Genomic DNA, 23,618 nt, shown 5'->3' with positions numbered 1-23,618 from the left:
ATATTAGCTGCTCATAGCATGCATCACACTCTGTGGTCTTGTGATTCAGCCCATGTACACTTTTGTCCAGCCGACCGAACACAACTAGGTATAGGGTGACTTGAAATGCGGCGCAGAGTCATTTTCTTTGTTTGTTTGTTGGATGTTCGTTATGTTCATTAGCTACATGGTAGGCGCCCATGCAGCGTCTCGATGCCTGTCACGCCAGTTAAAAGCCGCCCTTATCCAGAAGGGGAATATAGTGCCCACGAGCATCTGACCTATATATATCTGCGGGTTATGTGACCCCAAATTGGTTAATGCCACCAAGTGGGTTATTGATATATACCTAAATCTATGCATGTAACAGAGATAGAGTTGTTTCTCACTTGGGCCTGTAAAACTTAACATTGAATATTGACACTGTAACATTTTCTAATCAGCCAAGAATATTTGCCATCTGCATTGACGAATCTTCGGCCGGGTTTGCGACAACGTTACCGGAAAAGAATACTTTGAAATGTGAACACATTAGGCTTTATTTTATTTTCACGTCTTTGGGACCAATATAAATACTTTTGCGATCATTATTGGAATGCTTCCCACCAATAATACCTACGTATAGAATTGGCGGCCCAGGCTGATCACGCATCATGCAGACTTGATCACATCGTGGTCCAACAATATCGCATAGACTGGACCAACACTTCCACAAGACAGCCTTTTCCCAAGTCTTTACTGCAAAGTGAATGATCTCGTTGGTATCAAATGAGAGCTTCACGCTAGTAATCCCTATTCTAAAACAGGGAACTTCTCCAAAGCCAAAACAAATACTCGCTTTTAATTATCAGAATCCCCTTTCACTTGGATAATTAATTAATCATCGAAGAAACTCTAAAGCAATGCAAAAGCTAAAATATCAAATGACTTTTGTTTCAATTTTTATTGTCGCTTGTTGATCGGGAATTAACCATAACTAGAATCTTTTGCAAGGGTTAGTTTTACTATATTGCATACGTAAGTAAATATTTTAATTTGATAGTAAGTAAAATCTTTTGATTTACGAAATACAAAATATGAAAAAAAAAGAAAAAACCATGGGTGGTGGGGATTCTTAGGGTAACGTAACACTAAATACGAGTCCATGTCGGCGAATTTGGCCTAGAAGAAATAAAAACATCTGGAATCGTGCATCGCTCAATAAAACACCCAATAAGATTCGTCTACTGATCTGTGGCCATTTTTCTTTATTTTAGGAGGTTTGAAGCTGCAATGTTACTGGCTGCGACGCCCATTTCGAGACGATGACATCATCGGCATACCAATTTCACCGATGCAGTGTCAATCGATGAGCTTCAATTTTACAATTCCATCATTATTAATTGGGTATTACAAATCTGTCTTCAGGAGACTATTCACTAGCATATTGTTGTTATTTGATTGGAAATCTATTAGAGCTGAGCAGTATATAAGAATGCTGTGTCGCGCTGCAACATTTGTTTTAATCCACATCAGCAACAAAAAATAACACCAAGACAAGTATATCTGTCTCAACAAAGTCACCATTTAGACATCAATCAAATCATTAAAATGACTTCTTTAATAACACCTGTTCGCCGCGTCCTCACTGCGAGTGACTCCCAAGGCAAGGGTTACTTCGCCTCTGATGACGTCCTGACTCCCTATGATCCCACGACCGCCCCTGAGTTCTCACCACCGACAGAGAAATCTGGATTTGGCGTCGTTCAAATCCATCGATCGCGCAGTTTCCCTGCGGACAACCAGCGTCCACTGGACGACGATCCGCATCGAACACTTGTGCCACTAGCCGACACCAAAGGTCCCTCAGCTCGGATCATCGACCTACCGCCTCATCAAGAAGGTGGATGGATGCATCGCACTATCAGTTTGGATTACTGTGTTGTACTCAGTGGTTCGGTTGTGTTTATCATTGACGGAGGAGAGGAGAAGATACTCAATCAAAATGATATCATTGTCACTCGCGGCGTGGACCATGCTTGGGTCAACCGAGGAGATACCATGGCGAGAGTATTTGTCGTTGTTGTCCCTTCTTTGCCCATTGTGACTGCGGACGGAAGCAAATTAGAAAAGACACCTGCTGGACCGATCTATGACCCCGAGGAAAAAGATGATTAAGAGATTGGAATTTGAATTGGCTTACTTCACGACCCTGTCAACTGGTGCGGTGGCCCTATGCTTGACTGTCTACATGTAGGGGAAATGGATGAGGCTATATTTTGTGTATGTAATGAATTGAACATGTGCGCTTGTCTTGTCTAAACCGTTCTACACATATGCAATAGTATCAATCATTGATATATATAAGTATTCACGCCGACTACCTTGGCTTTCTGTCCATCGTAAATCAAATCTTTCCCCTTGACGAGGCTGTATTGATCCACCGGATTTTTTTTTGTTGAGCATCATTGTACGGCATGTGGAATATTGAGTGCCGTGTGAGCTAGCTTTATTGAAACATAGATCTTTATGCCTTTATCTTGAAATCGACTACATAATCATAGAGCCTTGAAGGAAGGCAAACAATAGATTAAAGACGAAATACATGGCATTGATTGCTGTTACATAGTTGATGCCTATTATACCCGGTGCCAATGACACCGCCCGTTACCGAGACCATTTGCACCACGGCGGTGATTTTTCGAATAAAAGAATCATCCCAAGAGTAGAAGTCCGATGGAAACCGAGGCAATCGCCAATTGCCAATGTAAAGGCATGGTGCATCACTGAAAAAGTAGCACAGTCGACGGTAAATTTGGCTTCCGTCGATAGTTATCGGCTAATCCCGAGGCAGTTAATAACTTAATAATGAGGGGCCCCGAATCCCGATGGCAACTCACGTCTTTCCCGGTCGTCCAAAACCACTTCCAGGACTCGCCAATGACTGATAGTATCTCTGCGAACTCACCTGAAAATATGCCTTCTGGTTATGCTGGAAGAGGCGATGCAGAGTCTATCCGACATCGATTGCCCACCCGAGTGAGGAGTGCCTGTGAACGATGCCGTCATCACAAATCTCGGGTAGAGTCACCCTGCCATGGCTTGATTAAAATTTCCTCCTCGTGTATATGCTGAAAAAGTAGTTTGGCAATAGTGTGATGCCTTTAGGCCTTGCTCAATATGTGTTCGAGCCAATGTCGCTTGCCGGTCTCTTCCAAATAGCCGGCCGCGGAGGATAAGTCGCCAGCGGTAAGGTGGAAAACTGCATCCTGAGAGGATACTCTGGCTTACCGTTAGGAAAAGGAAAGTTGCATCAAGTCAGAGTCCATCTGAGATCAGTCACCAGCCCCATCTCTCTCAAAATAGCCCCCCTTTGCAGTTGGGCGCTAGAAGTGACCCTGCGAGCTCTTCAGCCGACCAATCCCACTCAACAGATTCCTTTTCAAGGAGAAATGAAGTTGCAAACACCAAGGCCATACCGCCGCGCCACTGCGATGAAGCTCAATCTGCGCTTGGGATTGCTCAGAGAATCTTTGAACTTGCCAGTCAACGTATAGACGAGGAAACTACCACCGCCATCCCTGGTTACCAGGCTGGAATCAATGCTCATTCTAATGTTCCAGAATCAACCGGTGCAGGAACTGGCCAACGTTGTTCAATATCTTCAGTACTAGGAGGTCCATTCCCTTCCATGGAGATATTATACGTTCTGCTGGAAGAGTATTTTGATGCCATACATTGGTTCTCACTGGCTATCTACGAACCAAAATTCCGCCAAATGCTCCATTCTATTTCTGACGGATTTGCACATCACTCACAAAAGCCATTTCTCTTGTTGCTAGCAGTCATGCTAGGAATGGCATCGTGGTATCGAGCTCAAAGAAGTGGAGTTGATCTAGCCGACCATAGTGATGAATGGTGGGTATGGAGTACAGATTTGTTGAAGCTCGTCGAGTCAAATATCGTGGAGATTATGGATAAACCCTCAATCACAGCTGTCCAGACTTGTATCCTACTTGGATCGCATCATGTCTATCACGGCCGTCCAAACCTCTCCTTCTCGCTATTGGGAGCGACTGTCAAGATGTCCCAATCTTTAGGGTTGCACCGGCAGACCTCACGAGGACCACTGGAAGACATTGAGGAAAGGAAAAGGATTTGGTGGACAATATATACGTGGGACAGATTCGCTTCAATTACCTATGGCCGGCCACTGGGGATCAATGACGAAGACTGCGATGTTATTATGCCAGCAGACGTGTTAGAAAACCCGAGTTTTGTTACTCCCACATCCGATCAGGGCAACCTCATACTCTACTCTTCTTATCAGCGGGAGCTGAACCGACTCTACCTGATCGCATCTCCAGCCCTCAAGGCTATTTTCGGCTCACGGACATTGGGGACTTCTAATCAACTGACGGGAGATACATATTATGAATTGGCCAAGAATGCCACGCAGGACCTTCAAAGATGGTATAGACTTTTACCCAGCCATTTGTCCTTGGATCTGGAGCAAGACTTTCATGCCGATGGGAGTCTAAAGTCCAGGGCATATGCGTTACAGTCTCTGTCATTACAGCTTACCTATGATAACGTCCTCATTATACTCCACCGACCTTTGTTGAACCGGCAGGTTGACATTTTGTCTACGGATAACGAACGAGCAGCTTTGGGGGATGGCAATTCCATTAATCATTCGGGCAGTGCTGCTTTCAGTGTTGCCAGTTCAGAACTGTGGAGTAACGCCGCAGTGAGAACATCAAGGGTAACGGAATTGCCAGTTCTCGCCCAACTCGCCACAGAAAGTCATCTTGTAGCCTTTCTCGCTATCAATCTATTCAATGCTGCGGTAGTGCTCGCTGTGATGGCTCTTTCCGAGCCTCTTTCCGATACAGCACAGGACATTAAGCGAACAATTACTCGTATCCTCCGTTTGCAAGACCTGCTTGGCAAGCGCTCTGCACTCTCGAAGCAATGCGCAACTATTCTCAAAAACGTCGTTATTCTGCTGCTCCGTCGTGAATCAGAGACCATATTCGCGCCGTTGTTCAGTACCAGCCAACGAACGCAGGCACAGACTCAACAGACCCCGGCAGAGATATCTCTGATGTCCGTCGAGGACACGCTTCGGCTGCCGCTTGATTTCACCCTGAACTCTCCTTCTTTCGTTGGGTATCAAACTTGGCCAGATCTCAGCAGATCTCATCGTCTTAACGAAAGCTTAATATCTGTTCAACATGGTAATTATCTTGATTCATGGGAGCGCACACCATGCGTATTGACCTTGCTAATGTGGTTATTCTTCCCAGTTTTGGGTCCAGGAAATGACGGACAGTCTAGTATACCGACAGAGGGTCCTGAACGCCGTGGATTCTCTGAGCAAGGGATGCAGCCACATAGTAACTACCAATTACCAGCAGAGTATGATTCGAGTATGTATGGTGGTTCTCAAGATGGTGTACACGATAGTCACATGGAAAATATTGACGGCGGGCTATATTGGTTATGGGATACGACATGGAATGGAATTGACAGGGAGTAAGATGATAGTTTTTGTGGCGTGGGATCATAAACCACGGTTGAGAAACAACAATGTATATCTAATCCGAACCCCTGCTTGCCTCTTCTTCGTCCGCGTCCGGGCCATATATGACACTTTTGATACCAGCTCGAGCGGCAACGTTTTTGAATGCATCCTCTGCTCGGCTGAAAGGAAACTCATGGGTGACGAGGCCATCCAGCCTTACTCGGCGCGAGTTCAAGAGTCCAATCGCTAATTTGAAGTCACCTGGTCCATATCGAAAACTTCCTTTGAACATGACTTCTTTATCACAGATCTGACCAACAGGAAGGGAAAGATTGGGCTTTCCCAGTCCCACTTGCACGAATACACCGCCCCGAGTGAGAGCGTGGATACCACAAGCCAAGCAGGCCTCTGCCCCGGTTGCATCCAAGGCGATATCAAAACCGTCTTCCAATCCCGTAGCAGCCAACATATCGATGGCATTTTGTTCTGGGGATGCAGATCCCATTTGGTATGTGTGCGTGGCGCCATACTTCATGGCAGATTCCAGACGACTCGGGACGACATCTATGGCAACCACTGTAGATGCTCCAAAAGCGCGCGCGACGGCACAGCAGAGCAACCCGACCGGACCGGCTCCGAATACTGCCACGGACTTTTCCTGCATGATGCCTGCTTGTCGACAACTATGCACGGCGACACTGAGGGGTTCAATCAAAGTGCCGTCCCGTAGCGAGACGTGCGATGGAAGCTTATAACAGTATTCGGAAGGGGCACGGTAGTATTTGACGAGCGTTCCATCATAAGGAGGGGTTGCTGCAAAGTGCATAGCTTCACAAAGGTTGTAGCGACCACCGCGACAATAATGGCAGGTATTACAGGCGAATCCAGGCTCGAGCATAACACGATCACCGATAGAAAGTCCTCCAACAGCACTTCCGCACTTGACCACGACTCCAGATGACTCGTGGCCTAGGACGATCGGAGCCTCCACGATATACCGTCCAATTCGACCATGTTGCCAGTAATGGACCTGTACAGACGATCATTCAAGTCAGATGGTAATTCATTGAAAGAAAAACATGGATGTAAGTTACCTTGAGAACTAAAAAATAGAGGGTACACTCACATCAGAACCACATAGACCGGTTGCAACTACTCGAACCAAGACATCTCGATCAGAGTCGAGGGTGGGCACGCTGCGGCTCTCGAAAGTAAACTGGCCTCCAGGATGCAATACAAAGGCTCGGTTGGCCGACTACATGCAAGATTGATATATGTTAGCAAGTGAAGGGGAAAATTAGTCTTGAGACCAACCAGAGCATCATCTTGAGTGGCACTCATATCTGCGATGTGTTTAAGGACAGAATGAAATGCATGGCTAGAACTTTACTGGAAAGAAATTCTATTATACATTTTGATCTCAACCGCTTCATCATTGATTGCCATTATTATTAGTACGTGGTACGGATCCAGAACAACTTTTCCGTGCCAAGACATTCCGCCAGTGCGTGGAAGACACCCGCCGAGCCGGGCCAGGCCCCGCTATCGCCAAGACTCGGAACCGGGAGGCCGTTGCCACCGGAACCGAGATCTTGGCTTTACATATCCGGAACCCCTGCAATTTCACATACATCAACTACCAGTGCAAAATACGATGTGAGGCTTTTTTACACCCGGCTTGGTATTGTGCTATTGATCAACATGATTGTGGGCATATGCCTGAGACCCTACTTCCCCCCGCCTTGGAGAGCGGGACTAATGTCCCCATGGAACGAAACCGTGGGGTTGAAATAAAGATAAAGTCTTCACCCTGCTCTTGGCGGATCATCATGCAGCTGGCTTGGGAAGAATTTTTCATTCAGAATCGCAGAAAATTGTATTGATCCTCAGTTCATCGTTATCCCTATACTGCCATGCACAGCAGCGGCACACCCGCAGTGACTGAAAGGGACCGCTCCCTCGCAATTGTCACACAGGCTAGAGAACAACAAGGATGGCTAGAGAAGAACCTCAAACCCAAGAAAATCACGGCCCGCTACCCATTCAAAGGAAAAGCCCTGTTGTTTGCAACATGTGGATTTGGTAGCTTGGGGGATACGCTCTTCGGCTACAACTCAGGTATTAGGACTTTTTTTTTTGATCGGGTAGACGAGACACACATTAATTTAAATAGGATTAATGTCCGGCTTGTTGGTTAACCCAGTTTTTGTGTCCCGCTTTTTCAAAAACTTCGGAGGAGCGGACGGAAACATAGATGCTGTCAACCCTTCGATCACAGGGATATCCGTTGCATGCCTACAAGCTTCAGCAGCGGTGGGAGCCATTGTGGCGGGACGACTCGGGGATGTAATTGGCCGCAAGAAATGTGTTCGCATTGGGGCTTTCATCTACTTCTTCAGTGCCTTCATTCAGGTCTTTGCACCGGGATTCAGTACCTTTGTTGCAGGTCGCACAATCCAGGGGCTGGGTGTTGGATTCCTATCCATGACTGTGCCAATTATTCAAACGGAGATTGCTGCGCCTAACCATCGAGGATTAATGGTAGGAATAGAGTACACCTGCCAAATTGCAGGATACATGTTGTCTTGTTGGGTGGACTACGGATTCTATTTTGCCCTGCCGAACGACATATCATGGCAAGGCCCATTGTTCATACAAATTATTCTCTCGTTCATTCTGCTGGCCATGTCTTTTTTTCTCCCTGAAACTCCTCGATGGCTGGCTATGAATGGATTTAGTACGGAGAGCCTACAAACCGTTGCAGACTTGCATTCCGGCGGTGACACAGAAGCAGAGCACGTCCAAAAAGTGTTCCTAGAGATCAAAGAGGCAGTTACTTATGAGACTAATTTAGGTAAATGCAATTGGAGTGTAAGACTGCACCCTTACCTAATTTGGCAAGCAAGTTCATAAAAGCCTGACTTACTTAGGAAATGTTCACACGATATCGCAAACGAACGATCGTTGGGATTACTGCTCAGATGTATGCACAGATCAACGGAATCAACATCATCTCCTTTTACCTGCCAAGTACCCTCTCGTCCGCCGGCTATGACGATGAAAAGTCACTTTTGCTCACCGCTGCCAACGCTCTCCCTTATACTGCTGCAACAGTTGCGACCTGGTGGCTGGCGGATCGATGGGGTCGAAAGCCATTGCTCATGATGGGGGGTTAGTATACCCAAAAAATTATAGTCACATAGACGATGTCAAGCTTACTGTCAAACAGGTCTAGGGATGGCTCTTCTTCTAAGTATAGTTTGTGTATTTACTCAGGCTCATTTGGACGTGAAAACCAAGGCAGATGGTCAGTATGCATTTGTCATGCTTTACAACATCCTCTATGGATTCACCTGGGGCCCAATGCCCTGGCTACTACCCGCCGAGATCTTCCCGCTCCGGGGCCGTAGCAAAGGTATGGCTTTAGCTACGGCAAGCAACTGGGTCTTCAATTTCATCATTGGTATGGTCTCACCAGATGCTTTCGCGGGAATCCATGGATATTTTTACCTGGTCATCGCCGGTTTCTGTCTGTCCTCAGCTGCTCTTACATACTTCTATTACGTCGAAACGGCAAATCATTCTCTGGAGGAAATTGCCGTTGCTTTCGGCGAACAGGCTTTTGCAGACTGCGATACGGAGGTGATGGAAGTGATTGCTGATGATGCCAACAGCGACAAAGGCCGAGGTTCAGTGTGATTGCAGAACAGCCAATGCTAATTCTGCGAGGAAGTGGCCTGATCTATCTGTTCTGTGTATACCCGGCCAGTAATTTTTCCGGGATAAAAAGATCGTCTTCTCTGGTCGTGGGTCGAAGGAGTTGGGGTTTGTGGAATTGAAGACTGGATAGAAGGGGAAGTAGAGGGCAGGGGCAGGAGAAGCTACACGTTCTCCTTTTTTACTCACTTTTTTTTTGCATTTCAATAACGGCTTTCATTTCGTATTTGACATACTTGTCTAGTTTAGGTTTAACACCGAAACCGTTGTGCTTACGGTTTACTCTGGGTGTCTTTTGGCCTCCCTTGTTTCCGTTGGGGTTTGGGCCCAGTGGTTTCTCAGCATGTTAGCCGCTAACAAAAAAGGCTTCGGCCGTTTGATCAGTCCTTATTATCCAACATAGTTCACGAAGAGAGAAGAAACTCATATCCCCGAATAGATAGCCTGGGACTAGTCTCACAACTAGCGTCAGACACGTTCAAGGTATGTCCTAACAAAATGGATTTACGTACAGTCATCCTCGAAATTGGATTGAACAGAGAAAATCAGTGTTTATTGCTCCGAGGCCCACTTTAACATACTAGTTATTAGTTGCACTACCTCTATCTACGGTGAGTATCAAATCAAAGGAAATACAAGATAGAACTAAAGCCTTCACAAGGAAAAAGAAAGTCATTATATGTTTGTCGGTCAAGCCAATTTCTAGAATTACTACACCTTCTGATCATGTAACACTTAATCAAATTGTCCTGGATCATAAATTCATAGGTGAATTTAATTTTTTTTTAAAAAGTATTAAGACCAATAGTTCGTGACGGTTTGAATAGCGGCTATAGTATCTTACGAATCGCATGACCAAATAGCATTATTTCTATTCAAACCATACTCAGTATCGTTGTCTTTGAATTTCATCTATCGAGAGATGAAACGAAGCAAGGACCCTATGCACTGTGGCCGAGCACAGTCCATGGAGGTTAGAAGACTGTGGGAAGCCTTTTTGACTGCCGAAGGAATGGCTGAACTCGGGGGGCATGAGTTTGAAGTAGCCGAGTCGCATCTACTCCAATATCACGGACGCACAAACGGGCAAATCGCAGGAAGAACGACTACAAGTATTCATTTGTACAGGAATCAATATAATCTACTTTTTTACAATACATTTTGGTTAACCAAATATCAGATTTAGTATGATGTCTAAAGTCTAGAATTAACAACACCGAAAAATATCTTTGACCTCACCGAAATGCCAGATTTCGATTCCTTTGAGATGTTTTATCCTCAATTTAATTTGGATACCGTGGATGAATATCTCGACCCCGTTACTCCATGCATGGTTTTCCAAGACTGGTGCCATTTTATGGTAAACAGTACCCACCGTCAACTAGTATGTTGGTTCCAGTTGTATAGGTTGCTGCATCAGAAGCGAGATATAAGAATGCGCCTTGAAGTTCGTGGCTCTCACCCTCACGTCTTGATCAGTTAGTTTATTGCCAAAAAGGTTTCAAACGTTGGGGAGACGAACCCAATTGGAATTTTATCTTTCCAAATATCCTTTGTCTCCTGCGGCACAAAATTTGATATCTCTGTAATAATATAGCCTGGCGAAATGGAATTCGCCCTCGCGTATCTCGCCCACTCAACAGCCAGACTTTTACACAAGTGAATCACACCCGCTTTTGCTGCATTGTACGAAGCCTGCAATTGCGGAATGTTCACAACCACACCACTCATACTAGCCGTCGCTATGAAACTTCCACCAACATAATTATCTAGTTTTCTCCCGTTCAAATCAGTACCTTCTTCTTTCTGTCTTCGCCAATGCTTTGCGGCCGCTTTGGCGCAGTAATATGGACCATCTAGGTCGGTGGTCATTACTTGATGGTAGTGGTCGAGATCTCCATCTACCATAGCTCCCTTTGTCCATGGTATTCCGGCGTTTGCGACAAATATGTCTAAGCGACCATTGAATTCGCGAACATGTTCATCAACTGCCGCTTCAACTGCAGCGGCATTCTGGATATCGACTTGATATGCCTTGCCTGGTTTATACAGATCAGTTCCGAACTTTCTCTTGGACAGGAAAAAAAAAGGTAGCTCACACTTCACGCCGTATTTTTGTTCGATCAGCGCAGCTTGTTCAGGTCCCCTCGTGCTTGTATTGTACCATATTACAACATTTGCACCCATTTCAGCAAATGCCTGTACAACACTCCAGCCGATACCGGACGTAGCTCCAGTTACTATGGCAGTTTTCCCGCGAAGTGAGAATCGTTCCCAAATTGGAGGTGCTTCTGCTCGCCTTTCGGTGGCATGGATGAAGTTTCCTCCTTGGATTGGATTGGTCGACATTCTATCACACGTCGTTGCAAGATATGTGTTTAAATCCGGTACAACGCAGCAAGAAAAAAATTGTAGAGACGCAAGTGTGGGATAATAATATTCTCATACTGGAATGGTCTCAATTTATGTTCGACTATGTCTCCATCGGCTTCTATGTCGAGGCGGAGATACTCGATTAGGGTTATAATTGTGGGGTCCATACAGCGGGCGTCGCGTCGGGTATTTCCCCTTTTGTCTTGCACCGCCATTTTATCAAAATATGAAGCATGGCGAGGAGGCTCACCTCCGATCGATTGACCACTAACCATCGGAATCGTGCGGTTCCGATTCCAAATATTGGATGGAACCGGAACCGTAGATGCCCTAAACTCCTGAACCGAACCGAAACCGGACCGAATGACGCTCTATCCTTGATTGTGAGGCACAATCTTCCTGCAGAATTATTAAATCGAAGAATTTATCTTGATTGTGCTAAATATCGAGATATTATCTTAAATCTTTTGGCAAGTTGTCTCATCGGACAGTGTTATACCTATAATAAATGAAACCCCCCCCCCCCTTACGATTGCTTCATACTAGAACCAGTCTCTTGACTCTTGAGTATCCTGTTAATCAAACCCTAGTAGAATCTAATTTCTCAACCAGTCACACCTGACAAACCCGAGAGCGGCCCAGAATTGCTTTACAGCATGACCAATATTCATCTCCAGTAGTCTAACATAACTACATTACAACAGTGTGGGCGTATATAGACGACATAACTTGGAACTAAATCCAAGCTCAAAAATTGCTATACTTGAAATGTATAGCCAGAACACGACAGTTGACCGATGTGGTCCAAAATCCTATCTTGTCGTACGATTCTCTATTCCAGTGGCCTGTACCTCCTTATGATCCGAGGTATCAGCACCATCGAGGCAAACTTTCGTTGCATTTGTTGCTTCAATATCCCGCAGACTGCCAAAGGCATGGAACTTCTCAAACAGGACTCCCATCTCCTCAAGAGATCGGCCTTTCGTTTCTCTGACCGCGACGAAAACCCACACAGCCATGGCAGCACAAAAGACACCAAACATGATGAATGTGTGCCAGCCAATATTACCGATGGCTGAGGGAGTTATATAAGTCACCACAAAGTTGAAAAGCCATTGCGTTGCGGATCCCCAGCCAACACCGTATGCACGAATACGAGTAGGGAAAATTTCAGAGATGTAAACCCATGGAATCGGTCCCCACGATGCGGAGTAACCAATGACATAGAGATAAATCATGACAATCATGGCGATAGATGCAGAAGAAATGCCACCACTACCATCAGGGTCAGGGGGATATGACGCCAAGAGAGCACCGAGTATGAACATCATTGAGCACATCCAAACAGCTCCGGCAATGAGAGACCACCGACGACCAATCTTGTCGATACCAGCGAGGAGGAAAACACCGGTGGCTATTACCTTCACAATTCCATAGATGCCCGTGGTGAATAAACTGGTGTTGCCTCCTGACACTCCAACTGTCTCGAACAATTGGGGAGCATAGTATCCGATGCTGTTAGTGCCAGTCCACTGCTGCCAAAACATAATAAAAAAACAGTTGAGAAAGCGAAGACGGTTTCCAGGTTGCAATAGTTCTCGCCACGTAAGTCCCTGTGTTGATTCGACTTCGTGTTCAACGGCTGTTTTGATTTCCGCTATCTCGGCCTGGACTGTGAGGCTTGTGATTGGCTCTGCGCGCATGTATGCGAGGGATTCTATCGCTTCTGCGAGTCGGTTTTCTTTGACTAGCCAACGGGGCGATTCGGTCAAAAAGCACATGCCAACCATCATGAGGCCACCTGGCACAAGTTGGAATCCAATGGGGATGCGCCACTGTTTGGTTGTAGGAGCGATGGTTTCTGACACACCGTAGCAAAGCCAGTATGCAATGGTAACCCCAATGACGAGGAACTCCTGGAAGAGTCCAGAAATTCGACCACGGATCCCCGGTGGGCAGCTCTCGGATACAAATACTGGAGTAATAGATGACATGCCTCCGATTCCAAAACCTGCAATGACTCGTCCGGAGTACATATAAGATAGCTCGTTGTGAGCGGCGGTTTGGACAGAAGCACCAACAAGGAAGATCAACAAGAATCCCATGATGGAATACCGACGACCATACTTTTCGTTTAAGATGGAGCCGAGGATAGCGCCGAAAAAACATCCTGCAGTGAGAAGTGAAACAACGTTTGATGAGACTTGAGCATTCTTGGGGTCTGAAAACCCAGTGCTTCCACTTAGAAGTCCAAAATCAGCCTTAAAACTCTCAAGGTTCAACACGCTACCCATTACACCTGTATCATATCCTACGTTTATTAGAATATTATATATGATAACTAACGATAGAAGAAATATCTGTCCAGCTTACCGAATAGGAACGAACCCGTGTAGGCAACGGTGGCGAGCACGTACACGCGGAGATTTTTGATTGGATACATTTTTCAACTCAGTGTGTTTCCAAATTATTAATCCCAGGTTTGTAATTTTTTCTAGAGGTATGAACTCGGAGAAACAAAATATAAGGTGGAAAAAATACATTTACGAGGCCCTAGAAATACGGAATATATAACTTAGGGCTATATCCGAGCGCATCTATGCAGATACGTAAAAGTCAGCGCTTTTTAATTATGTCATGGTTCCAACTGCCGGGTCTGGGGAACGTATCAAAGGGGTGGAAGTATCTATCGGCTACGAGTTCAGTAGCCGTCACGAAGAACCTATAGCCGAGTTAAATTTGATTCTACTACAATGAATCCCAATGCTACTGCTACTGTTCTGCATAATATATGATGCAGATCAATGTAACTGTTCACGGGCTAGATCAATGGATATGTACAACACATATACAGTGTTTTTCCGGACTTCACAGAGACTGGAAAAGGCGGCGATGAATCTCCATAATATCTAGCGCCATCTTACATGCTGTGAATGGAGAAGAAAAAAAAGATAAACGCTACCTGGCCGCCGTAGTTATCGCATCATACGTGCTGATTCTACTGTAGTCTGCCAACGTTAAACATTCCTGGGGATTCACGTTGGGCCTTAGGGTTTTCGGCAGATACAGTCTCGTGCTTTCCGGCCTCCACTTTTCCCCGTGTAAGTGAGAATAAAAGTAATAAATTTTAGTGGCTGTGGTGAGCTATAAACGCTCGGCAAATTGAAAGTTAATTGCCGACGCTCCACATAGAATGGGCTCGTGCTATGAAAGCTATCCACGAGGGAAGACATTACGTACGTTGTAAGGTCCACATTCCAAGTACCCCGTACAAGTATGCGACAATCGTGGTAACTCTAGCCTTATCCAACCCTATTTTTATCCAACATTGAAGGTTCCTGACATTTTTGGCCGGGCAAGTTAGGTGAGTAGTCGTATTCCTCACCACGGTATTATGTAGCGGCATAGACTATGTTCATTTTTCGAACACTTCCCGCCCTCCCAAATCGATGCAAAATAATAAAAGATTCGTTTTCTGTGGGACTCTTTTACACTGCATACGCCGGAACCCGGCATTTTTGCGGGGGCACATCGTGGGGAAACGTGGAGGATTGTGAACTGAGAAGCTGGGTTCTGGAGACATGCGAGATCCTCGTCCTGCTCCATTGGTAGACGGCGATTGAAAATCGGCTATCTGCCAAAGTGTTGCTCCAGTATACCTTACCTATGGCCTGATAGCAGTAAGAAATGTCTACGAATGGCTGATTCTCTACGTCCAGCAATGAATTCGTAAACCTTATATTGAGAGATCCCTATGAAGGTTGGTTAGTCAAATACCGAGGGAAGTGAGCACACAACAGTTATAAATTAGAACCGAGAGAATCAATCTACCTTCAATTTCACTAGACAACATTAGGCAACATGGTTTTTTCTTTGTTCAACTTGGGAATGATCCTACTTCTCCAGTCGGGTCACGCTCAGAGACATACAATAGATATCCCCCCACCATTCAATGCAAGCCTCGCAGTATATCAGGATTTCCAATCATTTTCTATTGAATTTTCTTTCTTTCCTGACTATGCCGGCAACCAGTCGAACCCGAATACGTTCTCGAAGAACCTCCTTGAAAACTTCAAAAATGTCACCGGTGTGTATCCGAAAATCAGAGTAGGAGGGACTTCCCAGTACGTTATTACCATGCAAGATGCTCTTGTTGGGGCAGCTTCTTATATATACGTCAATAGGGACCACGCCGATTACTTCCCAGAGCAAGAAGAAGCCGTAAAACTCATTTTCGAGCATCCGACAGACGATCAGCCCATCCAAATAAATTACGGGCCGGCGTATTTCGAGTCTTACCACACACTTGGAAACGTCAAATTTTTCCACGGGCTAAACTTGAACCAGAACCACTCCATCCAGCAACTTACAGAAGCAGCTACGGTGTCCTGCACCAACATTGGGTCGCATCTGGAGCTGTACGAGTTGGGGAATGAGTGGAACTTTGCACATCAGAACTACCGACCCGGTAATTATTCGATGGACGACTATGTTCACGAATGGAATTATAAGTCTGCCGCTGTTGTGGCTGCTGTACAAAAGGCTTGTCCTGGGAAATTTCCTGGCTTTATGGCTCCGAGCTTTGTTTTGTTAGACTTTATTACATCTAATGGGTGGACGGCCGACGGGCTGTACCAGCTGGGGTATGACCGAAATAATTTGACGAAGATACTTTCGTTCCACAAGTGGGTTATCCTAAAATGTTTTCGAATGGGTTCATTGAGCTAAGCAACGATAGTTATATGGGGGTCAACTCACCGCCAAACCCTCCTGTGGACTTGGATCTACAGCGTACGCCGTACACCCACATCTCTGGCATCCCTAGAAACTAACAACAGTAGGAACTTTGATGAACCATACCAGCATTGTCGAGAATCTAGCACCTCAGATCCAACGCGCCCAGAATCTTGCCTACCTCGGCCTTCCATTCACACTTGGTGAAACCAATTCAATCGCGAATCAGGGAATTACTGGCGAAACTAGCGTATTTGGTGATGCACTGTGGCTTGTTGACTTTTCCCTCTGGGCTGCCGCTAATGTTCATAAACCCAATATCCTCTTAACCAGTGGACATGCTGACACATTCAAAGAACATACGCCGTCTCCATTTCCACCAAGGCTTAGACTACCGCTACGACTCCTGGCAGCCAATATTAAGCAAGGGCCAAGCGCCTACCACAAGGCCCCCATACTACGGCCAGATCATGGTCGCATCTGTTCTGGGAAAAACACAAGATACTCGCATCGTCAATATTCCATTGTCTGGTGATACAGAGGCGACTTATGGTATCTACAATGGAAACAAGGTAAGCAAGGTCGTTGCCCTAAATCTCCGGGAGCGTAATGCGACATCAAAGGAGAACCGCCCAAGCCAGCAGTTTAAGTTTCATGTTCCTGGCCAGCACCGCGCGAATATTGAGCGGCTGACCGCCCCTGGGAGCGATTCCGCCACAGGGGTTACCTTTGGAGGTATTTCCTATGATTATGCGCGCAACAATGGATTACCGGTGATTGTTGATGGGAGAAAGGAGACCTTGGATGTTGAAGATGAGGTGCTTAGCGTTGACGTACCGGACTCGTCAGCAGTTCTCATTTCGTTTGTCTAAATCTTCTAGTTTTTTGTTTTCTTTCTTTCTCTCGGCTAATTCCATGCTCCTAAAAACTCATCTCACGGGGCTGTGGCGCTTATTGTTCTAGCGCAAATTGTCGATGGTTCATCTATTCCCATTCATGAATACTTGATTGACGAGAGGATACATAACAATGTCATAGTGTTTGACCAACCTTAAAAGTGATATTAAATAAACATTGAAAGTTATATAATTATTAAGTTAACTTTATATATCTAGTACATGTAGTCTTTATTATAATTTTATAAATAATAGGGTGTTTTGCCCTAAACGTCTGATAAAGCTTTTTTTATTAGGCTGTTAATACCAAAGTGTGTACAGTGTTTCTTTTGTAACAACCGAACTCATTATTTTTTTGATTCGGGTTTTCTATAAGGCAAATTCTCAGATATAGCTAGACCTTGAAATTAACATATTAACATTTCTATAAATATAGTTAAAAAAATCTTATCGTTTTCAAAGAAAAATATCACATTGCATTCTATGAGTATTTCTGCCAGTGGTTTCCTATTTAGGTCTAGTATTTCTCTGTTATCTATAGTGTTGGGACGTAACTACAACAGGCCATCCATCCTATAGGAATTCCAAGAAGGGTTAGTCCTGTTATGCTAGCTAGCTATACCCGAGGTTTCCGGAGCCGAAACAACATCCGAATCCTTGATGGAGCAGCCAGTGATATTACGGGGGCCACGAGGTCTTTGAGTAGCGACTAGTGCTGACTGCTCAGTGCTCAGTGCCAGATATTTCCTGCATGCACTAGCAACAAGAGGATGTTTCGTTCTTCTTCGTACAGCGTTTCACCGTTCACGGAGTAAGTGGAGTCGTCGTGACAGGAATAATACGGTTAACAAGAAAACTGGGTAATAGGTAGTTATGGGGCTGAGCGATTCAATTACTACGTGGCTAGGGCCGCTAGTAAGTAGTTCGCAGCTTCTTACGACGCATTCAACAGCCAAGTAAAATAATAATAATACTCCGTACGAGCTAATAACCAGGGCCTGCTGCCCCCCCAGTTCGGGCCAAGAGCCAAGACTCCAGTGAGGTCTCGAGGGTCGATTGAGATATTTTCCCAACGTCCAGCAACGTTTTGTGGTGGAAGGTTCCTGTCATGTGATTATGCACGCACATTGCCATGATTAACTGAGTCCTCACAGGGCTATATCACTCGTTCTATTTCTTCAAGTCACTCGTTTTAAGCTTGCGATGCGAGGAGTCATGAGGTCGTCAGTTGTACTGACAACGTCGATGCTGGCTGTCCTCGGGAGCACAGCCAGCAGCGCCAATTCGACCCGGTCGAATCATACAGTAGAAATCTTGGATTATGACTATATTGGTACGTTGAAACCAGCAACCTTTCTCTCTTGCGCGTGCTGCTGTATTGACCCCAAGCAGTTATTGGAGGAGGCACCGCCGGCCTAGTGATGGCATCGCGGCTTTCCGGGCTTGCTCGGGTTGCCGTCATCGAGGCCGGGGGTCTGTATGAGGTGGATAATGGAAATTACAGCATCGTCCCCGGCCTTGCTCAGTCGACGCCTTTCTTGGCCACCACAGAGAGCTATCCTGCAGACCCTAAAATGGACTGGGGTTACTTGAGTGTGCCGCAAACCGATGCCGCCGGCCGCATCATCCACTATCCCCAGGGCAAGACGCTCGGTGGTTCTTCGGCGCTCAACACCATGGCATACCACCGGGGGACCAAAGGTTCGTATCAGAGATGGGCCGATCTGGTAGATGACCAAAGCTTCACCTTCTCCAACCTTTTGCATTACTTTCAAAAATCAACCCATTTCACGCCACCAGACCAGGAAAAACGCGACATGCCCAACGCAACGGTGAAATACGACGCGAATGCGTTTAACAACTCTCTTGGAGGACCCCTTCAGATCTCATATGCCAACTACGTCGACACTACCGCAACATGGATGGCAGTAGCTTTGCAGTCGCTCGGTCTGGCCGAGAGCTCCTTGGGATTCAACAGCGGCATATTGTCCGGCTTTGGGGCCTGGGTGACCATGACTATTGATCCCACACACGCGACTCGATCTAGTTCACAAACCAGCTACCTGAACCATGCCGAGAAGCCGCACAATCTCGATGTTTATGCGCACACCAATGCGACAAGAATCATTGTGGACCCGTTTGTAAACACAGCTCGCGCTGTTGAATTCGTTAGGCCAAACGGTCAAGTTGGGATTATGATAGCCAACAAAGAGGTCATTCTCTCGGCGGGGCCGTTTGGTTCTCCCCATCTGCTCATGCTTTCCGGTAAGGACATCTTTGGCCACCAAAAGAATACAAAGAACTAAATATCTTAGGTATTGGACCCGCTGCCGCTCTAAAGGAACATGGCATCCATGTCGTATCAGACCTCCCTGGTGTCGGCCAGAACTTGTGGGACCAGATTCTTTTCCCTGTTGAAACCGCGGTCAATACCCCCAGTGGTGCGCAATTGGAGGAAAATCCCGAAACCAACGCGGCTGCCCTCTTGGAATATTATAGGAATGCTGCTGGACCCTACAGTTCGCCTGGTGCCTACATAGCATTTGAGAAGATCCCGGAGCAGCTTCGTTCCAATTTTTCTTTTGAAGCTCAATCCGCGCTCGACTGGTTTCCTTCGGACTGGCCCGAAGTCGAATACGTAGGAGGCAGCACCGTAGACACTAATGGGATAAGCCAAGGTGTTTGCACAGCTCTTCTGGTTGCTCCGGTATCTCGAGGAAATGTGACGCTTGCAAGTTCGAATTTCCTGGTGCAGCCTACCATTAATATGGGTTGGTTGTCTCATACGGCTGACCGTGAAGTGGCTATTGCAGCCATTAAACGCTGCCGAGAAGCACTTGCGTCCCCAGATGTTGCGTCCGTTGTCACAGGCCCAGAGGCTGTCCCAGGATCTTCGGTACAGACAGACGAGGAGATTCTGGCCTACGTTCAGACTGCAGCAACTCCCATCTTTCATGCTGTAGGTACTTGCGCCATGGGTAAAAGAGGAGACGCAAACGCTGTTGTTGACGTCCATGGCCGGGTCTTTGGCGTTGGGCATTTACGCGTGGTTGATTCATCCGTTTTTCCAATCTCCCTACCAGGTCATCCACAGTCATCCGTTTACATGCTTGCTGAAAAGATTGCAGATGACATCAAGAATGGAAAGTAACCTGATGCTGCTTTGTACTCTTTTGTTTCTTGATACATCTGTATAAAAGACTTGGGTTCTCTGCGTTGTTAATTTTTATATTCATTCTTCTCCTCTCGTTTTTCCTCTTATTTTTCGATTCGGCTGCTATAATTACTTATATTGGTAGACAGGACATGATGTACATATATCAAGAATGCGACGCCATAAAACAGGCAATAATTCTATACCAAATGTTCTTGCTCTCTTCCATAGCTTGTCTTGGCTTATATTATACTCGATCTTCCGGATTATATGTTTTTATCAGCAGTAAAGAAGGAAATAGACACATTAAAACAATGGTATAACACACTTGTAGTGATGTTGGTGATAATTAAAATAAATAACGGCCTCGCCACCTTAACAAATTATAACGCTAAGTAAAGTAGCGCTCCTCCCAAAAACAAACATTTTGTACATTAAATCATCGATTTAGATCAAGCCATAAGAATAAAAGGAAGCCCAAGGAACTCCACTAGTCGATTTACATAGAAAATCTTGATATCATACATGAATATCATACTACATGTACAGGAGATTGCTTTTGGTCTGATGGGTTTGTGGGTTGGTAATCGGAATACTCCGAGACCCTATCTTCGCCCTGTCGGACAGTCGTGGAATGGTACTCCTCTTGTGGAGATGACATACTATTGAGTAGAATCGCATCTGACTTGGGTTCAAGTTTGACGAACTGATGACTGCGATTGATAGAATGGTTAGTATTGGCCGCCTTAGACGAGTCGTAACTCTTCCCTACACCGCTGCGCCGTGTAGTCCAGGGAGCCCAGGAGAGAAACCTTTCTCCAAATCGGAGAAAAAGTGGTCTCATAACGATCATGCAGGCAACCGTGATCCCTACACTTGGCTCAACGACTGACCACACGCACAGGTCAACTTCAGCTGCGATATCTGTCGGATCGAACTGGAGATGCGAGACCTGGATGGTGCGGACAATCCCAGCAACTATGGTTACAAGACCAAGAGCGAAAATAGCACAGGTAGCAAACTTGGTTCTCGTTGGCATCCTGAGCCCATGAATCATCGGAAGAGGTAACACAAATATCATCCCATCTGTAATGGCGTCCACGATGCCGATTGACACATAAGCGGCATGGAGGTCACCACAAGTACCGTCACTAGTCGTGTCCCAGTTATGTGATAGCGGACGACAGATGAGGAATCCAATGAGCATGGTCTGAAGCGCCCAACCAATCGAGAGTGCGAAAACGGTGATGCCCAAATACCGAAATAGTTTATCGACCCAAAAGAGCCGAACGAGTTGCAGACAAATGCTAGCTTTGATACACCCCATTGCAAGGGCATAGACGACTTGACCTGCTAAGGTGAGCTGAATACAATTAGCTTTGCTTCTCATCTAATCGTTGTAGCTGGCAATGCCTTTCAGAAACTTACCTTTAGTTGAGCCGTAATACGAGCCGCTTGGCCAGCTTCCGCTAGCAATGTAGTCGACCAACCAACTCCACCCAGAGTGACCACTGATTCCAAGGTGTTAGAGAAAGATAAAATAACGTCATAGGTAGTAGCGAGAAGACGAGAGTCCACGTACGAAGGATGTTTACTATCGCATAGCCAACTGTCCATATAAATCCAGCGACAACGAGCCAGTCTTCAACTGCCGGGGTTACGCGCATCATGCGCCGGGCCCAAAACCTGAGTCCTGTAGCAACCAAAGCCACTACAGGTAAAATAATGCTCACAATAACCAATTTCATCGCAATTGCACTGATATTGGTGGCAGTGGGCATGGCCACTGCCCGATCACCACCAACGGGGGCTGGCGGCACCATGGATTAAAAATATATTAACGTCACGCACTTCGTTTGGAAAGGTATTGGTAATAATGGAGAGAATACAGCCGCAAATAAATAGAGCGCGAGCAATCAGAGGTGAGACGTCTCGAGTAGTATTGAGAATAGGTAGATGAGATGAAGACACTGGGGGTCTTGGATATTCTTTGTAAAGGATCGTGGTGTTGAGTCCAGATGTCATCCAGGCCTGATTGTTCTCGAAGGCTATCAATTGATAAGGATACCAGGCCAAGGAGAGAGAACCCCAACGATGTCACAACAACATCTTCTACCATTTTGCTAGTTCGACCTGTGGGGGTCCTGGAACTACAACAATGTGGGCTATGTGGTAGTCGAATGTCACTCGTGGAGGGAGGGCGCATCTTGGTGATTGGAACATCGATCCCAACCGGTTCTGAGCTTATGCATGCCTTGTGCAAGGATTGAAAAAAAAAAAAGAGGAGACTAGTGGGGCTGCTTATGGGCGTTTCCAGAACTAGTTCTTGTGTAGTTCTCTCTCATACTTTGTAACTTCTGTGTAATGACAATAACACTGTAAATATGAATTAAGTAATGGTAAGGCACCTCGATGCGATCCTCCTTTCCAGGGCGGATGGTATGGTGATTATTATTACGACAGGGTCGCCACGTTTCGCCACGGTCACTGCAAGCTTCCATGTATACTAGTATTTCGCCCCTCTGCCAGAACTATGTACATATACGAAGTGTTCCTTCGGATAATGTTTGATTGTATAAGAAAGGGAGACACATCACGTGCTACTAAATATGATGATAATTGATTGTCATCTCGTCACCGGATGTTACTAATGCTAAAATCCACATGTTGGTACAGCATCAGAGAACATAATCCGCGTCCACGAGTAATGTTATTTAGTATTTTAAATCGCCGATGAAGAATATCGCCTTCTAAACCCATCTCCTGCTACTGTAGTTTACATGCGAAATGAAAAAAAAAATCCGACTATGGACCCTGTTCCCTGAAGTACGGATATAATCGTGATAGTTATCGATAGGGGGGTGAAATAGTTATAAACTACTGGTCTTACCACGAAGATCCGAGATCGGACGGCGTACACGGAATCATACCTAATCGTTTTGTTGGTAAAATTAGAGCTCGGTATATCAATTGAAATGCTAAAAGGTACTACATACTCAGTCAAGGTACTAGGGTTGGCCCCGATCAATAGTCTCATGTGTGGAAGCCGAAACGCATCCTTCGACTCCCACGTGATACGTAATTTGAAAGCCCTCTGGACGCTGAGAGGGTGTTATAGAGATCAGCTGGTATTAAAAGCATGGACTTATGTCCACCTCAGCATTTACGCTCACTGCTCAGGACAGTTAGCGTAGGTCCACCTAATGGGTCTTTGCTGGGTGGCCCGTACTCCGCGTTACGGATTGTTACACACAACGCT

At 45.8% G+C, this 23,618-nt stretch overlaps 9 protein-coding genes across 9 annotated transcripts; 5 read left to right on the top strand and 4 right to left on the bottom strand.

Annotated features, from left to right (window-relative positions):
* Positions 1–1,569: 1,569 nt before the first annotated feature.
* On the top strand, positions 1,570–2,136 carry TRUGW13939_00056 (uncharacterized protein; the record flags this gene model as incomplete). The annotated part of the gene is made up of 1 exon (XM_035483271.1): positions 1,570–2,136. The coding sequence occupies one exon, from the start codon at positions 1,570–1,572 to the stop codon at positions 2,134–2,136; it is 567 nt and encodes a 188-aa protein (XP_035339164.1).
* Positions 2,137–3,649: 1,513 nt separating this feature from the next.
* On the top strand, positions 3,650–5,500 carry TRUGW13939_00055 (uncharacterized protein; the record flags this gene model as incomplete). The annotated part of the gene is made up of 1 exon (XM_035483270.1): positions 3,650–5,500. The coding sequence occupies one exon, from the start codon at positions 3,650–3,652 to the stop codon at positions 5,498–5,500; it is 1,851 nt and encodes a 616-aa protein (XP_035339163.1).
* Positions 5,501–5,558: 58 nt separating this feature from the next.
* Positions 5,559–6,826, bottom strand: TRUGW13939_00054 (uncharacterized protein; the record flags this gene model as incomplete). Its single annotated transcript, XM_035483269.1, has 3 exons — positions 5,559–6,515; positions 6,612–6,740; positions 6,800–6,826. The coding sequence occupies 3 exons, from the start codon at positions 6,824–6,826 to the stop codon at positions 5,559–5,561; spliced, it is 1,113 nt and encodes a 370-aa protein (XP_035339162.1).
* Positions 6,827–7,398: 572 nt separating this feature from the next.
* TRUGW13939_00053 (uncharacterized protein) lies at positions 7,399–9,184 on the top strand (the record flags this gene model as incomplete). The annotated part of the gene is made up of 4 exons (XM_035483268.1): positions 7,399–7,603; positions 7,659–8,356; positions 8,416–8,656; positions 8,715–9,184. The coding sequence occupies 4 exons, from the start codon at positions 7,399–7,401 to the stop codon at positions 9,182–9,184; spliced, it is 1,614 nt and encodes a 537-aa protein (XP_035339161.1).
* Positions 9,185–10,557: 1,373 nt separating this feature from the next.
* Positions 10,558–11,551, bottom strand: TRUGW13939_00052 (uncharacterized protein; the record flags this gene model as incomplete). The annotated part of the gene is made up of 3 exons (XM_035483267.1): positions 10,558–10,672; positions 10,725–11,241; positions 11,302–11,551. 3 exons carry the CDS (start codon positions 11,549–11,551, stop codon positions 10,558–10,560), a joined length of 882 nt encoding a protein of 293 aa, XP_035339160.1.
* An 836-nt stretch (positions 11,552–12,387) lies between these two features.
* TRUGW13939_00051 (uncharacterized protein) lies at positions 12,388–14,018 on the bottom strand (the record flags this gene model as incomplete). Its single annotated transcript, XM_035483266.1, has 2 exons — positions 12,388–13,886; positions 13,949–14,018. 2 exons carry the CDS (start codon positions 14,016–14,018, stop codon positions 12,388–12,390), a joined length of 1,569 nt encoding a protein of 522 aa, XP_035339159.1.
* Positions 14,019–15,436: 1,418 nt separating this feature from the next.
* On the top strand, positions 15,437–17,181 carry TRUGW13939_00050 (uncharacterized protein; the record flags this gene model as incomplete). The annotated part of the gene is made up of 4 exons (XM_035483265.1): positions 15,437–16,260; positions 16,314–16,366; positions 16,417–16,613; positions 16,666–17,181. 4 exons carry the CDS (start codon positions 15,437–15,439, stop codon positions 17,179–17,181), a joined length of 1,590 nt encoding a protein of 529 aa, XP_035339158.1.
* Positions 17,182–18,450: 1,269 nt separating this feature from the next.
* Positions 18,451–20,356, top strand: TRUGW13939_00049 (uncharacterized protein; the record flags this gene model as incomplete). Its single annotated transcript, XM_035483264.1, has 3 exons — positions 18,451–18,538; positions 18,598–19,470; positions 19,521–20,356. 3 exons carry the CDS (start codon positions 18,451–18,453, stop codon positions 20,354–20,356), a joined length of 1,797 nt encoding a protein of 598 aa, XP_035339157.1.
* A 535-nt stretch (positions 20,357–20,891) lies between these two features.
* On the bottom strand, positions 20,892–22,182 carry TRUGW13939_00048 (uncharacterized protein; the record flags this gene model as incomplete). Its single annotated transcript, XM_035483263.1, has 3 exons — positions 20,892–21,722; positions 21,788–21,870; positions 21,942–22,182. The coding sequence occupies 3 exons, from the start codon at positions 22,180–22,182 to the stop codon at positions 20,892–20,894; spliced, it is 1,155 nt and encodes a 384-aa protein (XP_035339156.1).
* Positions 22,183–23,618: the final 1,436 nt, after the last annotated feature.

Source organism: Talaromyces rugulosus, chromosome I, assembly GCF_013368755.1.
Source record: "Talaromyces rugulosus chromosome I, complete sequence".
Taxonomy (NCBI): domain Eukaryota; kingdom Fungi; phylum Ascomycota; class Eurotiomycetes; order Eurotiales; family Trichocomaceae; genus Talaromyces; species Talaromyces rugulosus.
The sequence above is the reverse complement of the archived record's forward strand: the minus strand, read 5'-3'. Positions and strand labels throughout refer to the sequence as shown.